This window comes from Hippoglossus stenolepis, chromosome 16, assembly GCF_022539355.2.
Source record: "Hippoglossus stenolepis isolate QCI-W04-F060 chromosome 16, HSTE1.2, whole genome shotgun sequence".
Taxonomy (NCBI): Eukaryota; Metazoa; Chordata; class Actinopteri; order Pleuronectiformes; family Pleuronectidae; genus Hippoglossus; species Hippoglossus stenolepis.
The window spans coordinates 13,783,525-13,794,264 of NC_061498.1; the positions used below are offsets into that span (position 1 = coordinate 13,783,525).

Genomic DNA, 10,740 nt, shown 5'->3' on the forward strand with positions numbered 1-10,740 from the left:
CACTGGTTGGCTGCTAGCAGATAAATGGGCAAATAAATAGATAAGCACTAGTGGCTCCAGGTTGCAGGCTACAACTTTCACCTGCATAAAGACGAAGAAAACTATGTGAAAATTCTCCTTGAATACACAGTCTGATGTGGGGAAATGCTCCCAGACTCCATGGTTCCATGCAGGTAGATTTTTCTATGAAGCTGCACATAAAGAGCTGTAGGTTGGGTCATAAAGAGAGAGCCTACCTCAATTCAAGGCAACAATGCACCCTCACAAGGGGATGGACAATGCTGAACTCTCTGTCGCTGATCAGATGACTAACATTACAGAGAAGACAAGGCCACAGTCTTATTTGCAACTGGGTGGACGAGGGCCAAACACACAGGATCAGTTCAACACACTGGGCTTTGGAGGTTGCATCATTGTGTGTGTGCGTGCATGTCTCTCTATGGCTGTGTGGACACAACTTTGCTGGAAACCTTTCGAGGACATTACAACCAGTACCTCAGTTTGAGGGTTGAGGTTAGAATTACATTTAGGCTAGGGGTCATATGGTCAGCGTTGAGCCACAATGCATTGTCAAGTCAATGGGTGTTCTCCAGTGTGTGTGTGTGTGTGTGTGTGTGTGCTTGTGTGTGTGTGCGCGCGTGCTTCCATGCAAACCTTGACGTCAAACTGGGCAGCAGCAGCAAAGTCTGCGATCGAGGCTCGCACAGAACCAATAACGAAGTTAACAGAGAGCATGTGAACACTGAGAGCTTGCCACTTCACAACGCGGGCTGTGCTGTGAACACAAGCTCTTGGATTATCAATACATGTTGACTTTTCAAAAGTAGAATGACACTTTCTTATCAAGGGCTGCAGCCACATCTGTTTGCACAAAGCTGACATTAAGTTGACCCGGTTTTATGAATGGCTCAAGGTGCAGCTATGTGCAGGACGCACAGATACGTCTCTTTACACTCGCTTTTTTTGGGACATTTCTAGATGTGCACGCGCGCTGTGTGTAGGGAGCAAGTGAATGTGGTGCATGCAGGTGGAGAGTTTGGTTTTTTACCCGGCCATTGGGAGTCAAGTCCTCCTTGTTGCGCAATTCGAAAGACTCTTCCTCCTCTTTCTCCCCATAGTCGCGTCCGAGCAAACTGAAGCCCTGCCTGCAGCACAGAAACCAGCAAAGTCCTTGCAAAGGCATTCAAATGAGCTTTCGTGGGTCTTTTAAAGCTTTTCTCTCGATGATCTCCAGGTTGGGTTCTTCCACGCTCACGCCGCGAGGAAACTCCAGGGGCTGCGTGAGAGCAGACGGGACACCCTCTCCCGTAGATGTCCGGTGAAGAGGAGGAGGAGGAGGAGGAAGATGAAGGGAAGCATTAGATCGCTCTCTCCCCTCTGTCAGGAAACATGGTAAACGTCCAGTAACTATACACGGCGGCAGTTTTACAATCCAGAGAAGTGGATCAGTGGGGGAAATCCTTCACCAGTTTCCAGGGCTCCAACTTGCTTGCTTGAAGAAGTGTAAAAAGAAAAAATGACTAGTTGGACATCCAGATCAGGAAGTGGATGTTAAGGATGAGTGGTCGGATGAGTCTGAGAGAAGTCATCCTGCAGCTAAGAACAACTAAATGAAAGTGGTGATATGTGGCAGCGCACCTCTGAGCACCAGCGACTTTTTGAACAAAAGCGTGCTGCAGCTGAGACAGCACCGAGACCCCGCCCACAAACCTGACGACTCAAGTGTGATTGGCTGAGCGCAGACACTCCCCGGAGTTTCACGCCCCCCATGACACGCCCCTCCCCAGTGACAGAGCATCACATGCACAGTTTCTACACTTTATGCTCATTATCCAGGGTGTGTATTATTTTACTTACCCCTGGTATTCATACCATAGAATAGACTATAAAACTAGAAAGAGCAAGTATTTAGATCCTCCTACTTGTTTCATAAACTCTTTCTGTGTCAAGTTTTGTTTTGTAATAGTGGCTAAAATGATCAAATAAATGAAATGGAGTAAAAAAAATATGGCATTTCCCTCTGAGATGAGACTGAGGAGAAGTATTGAGTAGTATGAAATGGAAATCTTCAGGTACAGTACCCATTTTATGTTATATATGTATTTTGTGTGATCAATTCAGAAATAAGCCCTTTCAAAAACTAAAGATTCAGTTTGAAGTTACTTTACCGCAATTAATGTCGTTTCTCGTATGGAATAACCGATGACGGACAAAGTATTCAGATCATTTCCTGAAGTAAAAGTAGTTACAGTACATGTAAAGGTCCTGAATTCAAAATGTTACTTTTGTATTGTCAAATATAAAGTGCTGTTGATATGTCCTCAAAATATAAAAATAACCAGAACTAAATTTGGAAAAACCATTGTCTGTAAGTGATATATTAATATACATTGGATCATTATTATTGGTGTGTTACCCTTTTAGCAGACAAATAATGTTATAACTGGTTGAGATGACGTTTCAACTGCTTACCTCATTATTTAATGTATAAAAAATGTAGCATGAAATGGAAATACTCGAGTAAAGTACCCAAATTCCACTTAAGTACAGTACTTCAGTCATGTATTTGCTTTACCACTGTGAGTGTGCGATGATATTAGCATGCTCAACATTTTAAGTGTTTTACTTTTGCTGTATCGGAATAGCAGGACATGACTCGCTAATGTCACAAAACTTTGTTTGAAGAAAAGATAAAGTTTGTCTGTGCCATGATATTGATTACCATCATTTGTACGCTCTTTCTTGCTCTCTCTCTTAATCTCTGCATTCTCACTAAACTCTTGCTTTTCTTACACACACACACACACACACACACACACACACACACACACACACACACACACACACACACACACACACACACACACACACACACACACACACATCCTGATCTGTGCACTCACACACACACTCCTCCCCCACTCTTTCGTCTTCCACTTTGCTGAACAGTCTGCAAAGATACAGCAGGAGGTAAGAGGACTGGTGCTAAATCCAGACACGTGATATATCCAGTCCCCTCGGCGCTCGTGCTTATTTCTGCCCTAATATCCCTTCATTTCCCCTGCTCTGCTCTGTGCGAACCCACTCACACACACACACACACACACGCACACACGCACGCGCACACACACACACACACACACACACACACACACACACACACACACACACACACACACACACACACACACACACACACACACACACACACACACACACACATCTAAGTCAGCTGGCTTTAACTCCTTCCTCACCAAGGAGAGCTCTTTAGCTTGATGCATACACTCCTTCGATTCAGTTCTCCCACCAAACACACACACACATACACACACTATAAGCAGTTTTTTCAGTGTGCACATACATAAGCACACTGCTCCTTCAGACACGCTTAACCCTTGTCCCCGCTGGTCCCCCGAGGGCTTTGGGAATCAATAAAAAGGCTCATGGGTGCACCTTTTCAGCTGGGGTGCATTCAGCATTATGGACAGTAATCCTGACCACCCCTCACCCCATCTCAGACAGGCCCCTTCAAGTAACACACACAGACACACTGCCCCACATTTCAGCCTCGTGGAAACAGGAAAGAAGAGAGATTTCAGTTCAGCTTTCCACTTGACATGTAGGTGTACGTTGCAAAAGAGCTCAAGCGCATTTGCTAGAGTGGAACCGTATCTCCTCAACTCTTTTCTTGAAAGTACAGCAGCCTTGGGTCCCAGCCCCCTCCTCTGCTCTCCCTCTCCCTCTCTCTCTGTGTCTGTATCCACAGAATCTCTCTCCAGGCCAGATCCTCCCTGTCCTCCCCCATATCCCAAAACAATACGCTGGGGGCCCCTGCTCCCACAGACCTGGAGGAACATATGTTTTATTTTTAGAGCTCACTCCCTCAGCCCACGCTAGTAAAGTGGGAAAAAAGAGGGACAGCCCTTTCTCCGTATAGGGTTTCTGCAAAGGATGTAGTCAGTACAAAGAGTAAAAGTACATAATTTATTATTTGCTGGTATTATTTGGTCTTTTAAACTTTTCAACTCCTACTCGCAATATCTCTTTCACTGTCCTCCCTGTCCCTCTTTTCCCCCCCACTACCACACACACTGCCCAACACACACACACACACATACTTAGATACGCACAAGTTAGCTGATATAGTGTGTCAGGTTGAGGCTCCAGATCAGGAGTAGGCCAGATGACGCGCTCCAAGCCTGAACACGAGCCAAGCAGGCAGGCCCCAGCTTCAAACTGCCAGATAAGAGGGGATATAAAAGAAGTTATAGATAGCTTTTATTATTATGAAAATTGCATGGACATCTTCAAAAGCAATAACTCATAATAATAACTAATAATAACTCTTCCAAATGAAATCAGGTGCAGATTTACTCTTTTGATCTCGATATAACTTATATCTTCACCATGGCCGTTAATAAAACTTCCTCCTGTATTTTTGTCATTTCAGGCTGGTCCCACCCACTTCCTGCCTGCCACTCCTCACAACACCGTTTGTTGAAATTGGTGTGTGAGGTTTCCAACGGAGACGTGGGGTAGACGCAAGTCGCACATGTCAAGTTGATCGGAGACAGAGCAGAGCAGAGGCCTGTTCCCTCCACTCTCTCTCTCTCTCTCTCTCTCTCTCTCTCTCTCTCTCTCTCTCTCTCTCTCTCTCTCTCTCTCTCTCTCTCTCTCTGCGCCTCTCTGTGTCTCCCACTCTTTCCCCTTTGAGTTTATGTCTGCAGGATCCTGTTTCACTGTAGCCCGCATCACAGCCAGACTCTGATGTTGGTGAACCAGATTGATTGTCAACAGAAATGGATGTGAAATCTGGTCTGGCCAAGAAGCTCCTCGCATGTGGCCGTATGTAAGTTTATCTTGTGAGTGTTCTCCGGGTGATGATTGATGAGAACTTTCTTTATGCTTGAGGAGTACCGAGGGGGTGTCGGCTTTTGAGGTTCCATTTGAAACTGAGCGCCCGATGTGGTCTACGAGCGCACATCGAAACAAATTCAATAAAGAAGCTCTGTGTCTGTTGTAGACGGCAGCTCAGTCTCTGGTGATCCTCGCTGGCTTACTCTTCAGAAGACCCGACCAAGGTCAGAGTTTATCTGACAACCCCAAAGTAAGGATTTAGGATAGGAATTGACCCCGAGTGATCCCTCACCCCTGGTTCAGACAGGATGTCCTCTCTGCTGTGCCCAGCATTGAACTTAACCCTCGCCCTGCTGTGCCACCGCCCCCTCCACTACCAGCAGTGTGTTTTTGGTCCAACAGGGGTTTCAAGCTACGAGTTAGTGAACAGAGGAGTGCTGTTTGACGGCTGTTGGCTGTGTAATGGGATAGGGCCCTTTAACTACTGCACCACTTGACCCGAAGTTCCCACTGTGAAACATCCAGCTGTGCATGTGGATCGTTTGTGACAGAAAGGCTGTAAATAGGATGTGGAAAGTGGGATAAAATTATGAAGGAAGAGAGTTGATTAAAAGAATGATAAAGAAATGGGTAAAATCTGCTTTTAACTGCACGCACATCCTACCACAGCACGTTCCAGGGTTTTATTGGTTTTATTATAAGAGAGACAGTGGGAGCCTTGTGAACACAGCTGGATTCACGTCGATAGCATGTCCAGTATCTTCTGTCTTCCTGCTTCAGGAGCAGTGTTTACCAGTTTTTGGGAGGTTGGAGTATCTCAACCTGGCAGTGGGCACATCTGTTCCTGAGGGGGGGGGGGCTTCAACTTCTGACCTTCTTGCAATCCTCATCCCCCTCGCCTATAGCTTCATCCCAGTAACCCTTAGCGCCCCAGACTCTTGCACACTGGCATAGCCTGCCTGCAGAACTTGTACATAGAATGCATATTTGTGTTGCACGGAAGCTTCTCAGGTTTTAAGAGACTGACTGATATCCTGCACCCGAGGCATCTTCAATGGGCACTATAGACAATGAATATTTATTCTTCACTGCATTTACAAGTCCAGAAAATACGCAAAATGTGACATGCTCATTGCAAATAATATTTTTTTTCCTGGACTTTACAGCTGTTTGGTGTATGTGGTCTGCAACCATCTGTAATAAGATTTGTGGCTGCAAGCATTTAGAAATGCCATCGCCATTATTCACGCCATCCATTAAATTTATATAGTTGCATAATTCAGCCTTTACAAGCTCTGCACCACAATCCACCTATTACTGGAATTTGAGAAGCAAACATTCCTCAGCAGTGGGGGAAAATGAAAACACGAGGAGACACAATAAAAGAAGTTATCTCTGACCGCCATCAAACGCCAAGCGAGGAGGAGTTGTGCTGGAGTCCGAGGCAGAGAGAAGAGATGGGAGGTTGATAAACATGGATAGTCAACCAGAACAGATTAAAAAAAACAATAATCCAGGAGGGCTGTGGATACGATTTGGAGACAAAACAACCAACAATGCAAACAAATAGCAGAGACATGCCCTCATATTGTCTGGAATTTTCACATCAAAGAGGAAATAAAGAACATGCGTCACCAAGTGTGCTCAATAAATTATCTTACTGCTGGTTAATGTTTTTATGAAGATACTGAGCAATTAAGTTATACTCTTTCTTATTAATGTAAAACTTATATTACTTTGTAGAAGTTCAAAGTAATATCAAATGGAAATAGGCTTTAATAAATGTACTTTTTTTATTTTCCTCTACTGCATGCAGGTCCTTCTGTTGTACTCAGTCGTGCGTGTTAGCTCTTCCTTATACCTGTAAATCCCCCTTAATTCTACTGAACCTTGTGTATCATCTCATGTTTGAAACAGGTCCAATTAGAGTAATTGATTAACTTATACATGACAATAATCAAACGACTATCCAAATAACAATGAAGTACCTGTGATACTCTCTGACCGTATATAGTCCTCATTAGCAAGTGTATTTTTGTATTACTCATAAGTATCCTGCTGCATATAATAAGGTGGTGAAGCAAGTATTTTGATCCTTTACTTACAAGTTAAGTAAAATGATCAAATAAATGTAGTGGAATAAAAACTACAGAGTAGAAGTACACAGTTGCTTAAAAATGAAATAACTCAAGTTAAGTAAAAGTACCTAAAATAAGTTCCTAAATAATGTACTTTACTGTTTTACTGAATGTGAATGTTACCTCCTCCTTATTCCTGTAAATCTAACTTAATTCTACTGAACACTGGTCTATTATCAAAATGCTTGAGGCTGGCCAAATTAAAATAATGAATGATTAACTTGTGGTGTTTGCTCGGGAGGCAGTGCTGTTAACCGTCGTGGTACTGCAGGTTAAAAGCTGCGAGCGTTGGCGTGAGGGGGAAGATAACTTATTGACAGTTAGGGAGGCTGAGCCAAGAGCCAGAGTCCTTCAGCTATTTTTAGGATGCTGACTGTGTGAAAGTGCACTGAATACAGAATTGATGACACATAGCCAAAATCTGAACCTGTGCCGGATTAGTGGCGTCTGCTGTGTGTACTTGCATGTGGAAATGTGCATGTGCACTATGAGAAAGCACTTTTGCAAACATGCATCTGGTACAAAGAATACAACACCGAGTGCTTTTATCTTTCTGTGCATAGCAGCAGAGGAGTGCCTCTGATTGGTGGTCACTGTGAAGAATAACTGAATGATGGACATATTAAAAGGTCTTGCAGAATCATTGGGATCTCTCTGCTATTTGTGGGGGAGTCGAGCCTTGTGTGTCTGTGCACAGGCTTGCTTGTGTTTCCTGTGTTTAGATATCAGCCTTGAGAGCGGCTCTTAGCAGTACAAGCAGTATAATTACTGAATATGGAAAAAGTGCCCACTGCTCTACCTCAGTCTGCGCAGCGGCCCTTCACAGAACAACCGAGTAAACGGCTCCATTGGTCCAATTTGCGAGAGTGCATCTGGGTGTCTTTACAGGGGAAACCATCCTAAAGCAGAACTGCACACTCCTCCTCACTCCAAGCGCCACCGTAAACAGGAACGCTCAAAACAAGAATCAAGAAAACCACAAATCCGGAGACAATGGATGGGAAGCAGATCTGCTAATTATCTTGTTTTGAGCTTTTTGACAATTTAATTATTTTAGTTCATAAAAGATCCTGCATTTACCATTATGAGGAAATCAAACATAATATGACTCTGCACATAATGGGTGTCTAACAGTCATAGTGAACAGGGTGGATTCATAGACTGGAGATATTTACTGTACGTTGGCAGTGGGACAACAGACAAGGTCACATGCAGCAAAGATTTTTTTCAACTCTAACCAGTTTCTTGAATATTGTGCACTCAGAACATTTTCGATGTACTTGTTCATAGCCTTTATGAATGAATGTCCCAATGAATTTTGAATAAAGGTGCTGTAAACTTTCCTGAGTAAGGCCTTCTAATGAAATATCAACTTCTCTCAGTAGCCCACACAGTCACTGTGAGTTCTTCCTCTGAATTCAAATGTTATTGTGAGGTCATAAGAAAAGGAAGAGAGAAATAAAACATTCTTTGAGATACATCAGTGGTTCGATCTTAGATAACCACATCACGTCACGCGGACACATGTGCACTAGAGAGTGAAGATGTTTTTCTACACCACTCTGCACGTTTGATCAACATTGTCTCACAAGAAGCTAGTTTAACTTGGGTGCGTTTAAGAAAATGAACATCACTATATGTATAAATAAACATGTGTGTGTAGGGGTGTGTGTCGGCGCATGTTGTTCGGTCTCATGTTTCTTTCAGGACTTGATCCAGGCTCTTGCTGTGACTTCCAGGAGCAACGTTCTTGGCCGCGGAGGATGAACCCTGTGCAACATGGCCTTTAGCAAACACACTGTGCACCACAAATTCTACATATGTTTTGCATGTGGCTACACTCGTTCACTCATGGTTAATCATCATGGAACATATCTACGCTAATGATCCCGCTCTCCTTTATCACCAGAGGAAGCAGACGAGACTCTGATTGGATCATTTTATCATCTTAGTATAAATCCACGAAGTATGACATCACTGCGAAACGTTTCACACACTTCCTGCAATTCTAACTTTTAGAATCAATAGGCCTCACTGCCATTAGCTGCATGAATTTCTGCCCTCCACATGTCCCAACTCCCACCCCACCTGCAGGCTGTGAGCTGAGTGGAGCTCAGCATTGAGAGGACAAGCCGTTCTGTAGCGCCGCTGCCAAATCTGCTGGAGCCAGGGAGGGGGAAGGACAGGGTTTGAGCACGTTGAGCTACATATCTCAATGTGCACAGTGGAGCTGTGGAGAAGGGGTCAGCGGAACTTCTAGGAAAATACTCAGATTGGACTATTTCCCAGTGTCCTGAGAGAGAAACACTCAGTTGTATCTCTTCGAACGGGACTTCTGTTTATCCAGCATGACCACCTTCGACCTTTGTCATGAATCCTTTTCATCCTCACTCATCATCCGCCCGGCAACTGTCATTCGCTACAGTTAGCAGTTTACATCAAACAAAGCCCAAGGCAGAGCAACAAAAGAAAAAAAAGACAGTGGGCAAACAAACTGGGAGGCAGACTAAATAACTGCGGCTTGTCTGCTGCATGAGCGAAACACAACCCACTGGTGTGTGTGTGTGTGTGTGTGTGTGTGTGTGTGTGTATCACTGGCTGTGGCTCTGCATCTGCCTATGTGTGAACTTCTCTCTCGCTTTCTCTCTGGGCGTGTATGTAGTGTGTGTTTTGTGTGCGTGTGTGTGTGTTTAGTGTGTGTGCGCACTCGTGTTGGCAGCAAACATTAGAAACAAAAGTCTCTCAGCTCCATGCATCTCCACCAGGCCGCAGCTGTTGTCAGTCTTTAAACTTTATGCAGGTGTCAGGGCCGTTGTCTTTGGGAAGCTGTCGTCGTGCGTACATCTCACACGTCTCTCTGCGAATAAATCCCCCTTCGAAAATATATGCGAGCGTGTGTGTATTTGTCAATTCGTTTGAAGATGGTTCAGTGAAAGCAAAGTCATGACGTGTACCCAAACATCCCTCGGTTGTTTTAAAAGAGTATGATGAGCGCAGACAGAGAAATTACCTCTGCAGCTGAAATGAGGACATTGAACAGAATAACATAAACAAAACTTACCCTGATCTCTTTCTACAGTAGACTTAGATGACAGGGTTGATACCACACTCGCGTCTGTACGTTAAATATTGAAAGCCAACCACCACCAGCCAGTTAGCTAAGCTAAGCACAAAGAATGGGAACAGGGGGGAAATGTTAGTCCCTCCAAAAGTGGCAAATTTTCATTGTTACTCTTCAGCTTTTGTTTACATCATAGACTTAAATAAAGATGGATGATGCTTCTCCACTTCCTCCTAGGTCCATAAATGAAGCCAAAATATCCCAATGACGAATGCTGCCAACTTGCGCATTTAGAATCTGGTAGTGAAGTCCCGCTGATTCATGCGCTTCGACCAATCGTGAGTCAGTCTCAGTTATCAATCACCCATTTTTATAGCATCAAATAACTTATTAAAACCAAACTTATCAGACAAAAATTAACCCTTGAACAGACACCAGTGAGATAAGAGCTACCTAAAACAACAGAAACATCTTTGAGAAAAATCTATTTGGCTTTAACTTTAGTTCCGTGGAGGAGGCAGGATTTATGTCCTATACTGCAGCCAGCCACCAGGTGGCAATGGAGACGCTTTGACTTCACTTTTAGGTAGCTTTTATGGCGTCTATGGTACAGTTTAAAGAAAAACCACAAAATTTTATTACGTTTGAAGAGAACCACACTAGCTATGTCCCCATTTGTGCTAA

At 43.9% G+C, this 10,740-nt stretch overlaps 1 protein-coding gene across 1 annotated transcript in view; it reads right to left on the reverse strand.

The window, feature by feature from the left end:
• The window catches only part of plekhh3 (pleckstrin homology, MyTH4 and FERM domain containing H3), a 35,732-nt gene extending 34,064 nt beyond the window's left edge, over positions 1 to 1,668 (reverse strand). Inside the window, exon 1 of the mRNA XM_035180000.2 lies at positions 1,049 to 1,668. Within this exon, the coding sequence (XP_035035891.2) occupies positions 1,049 to 1,183 (135 nt within the window). The 5' untranslated portion in view covers positions 1,184 to 1,668. The remainder of the gene's footprint in view (positions 1 to 1,048) is intronic.
• Positions 1,669 to 10,740: the final 9,072 nt, after the last annotated feature.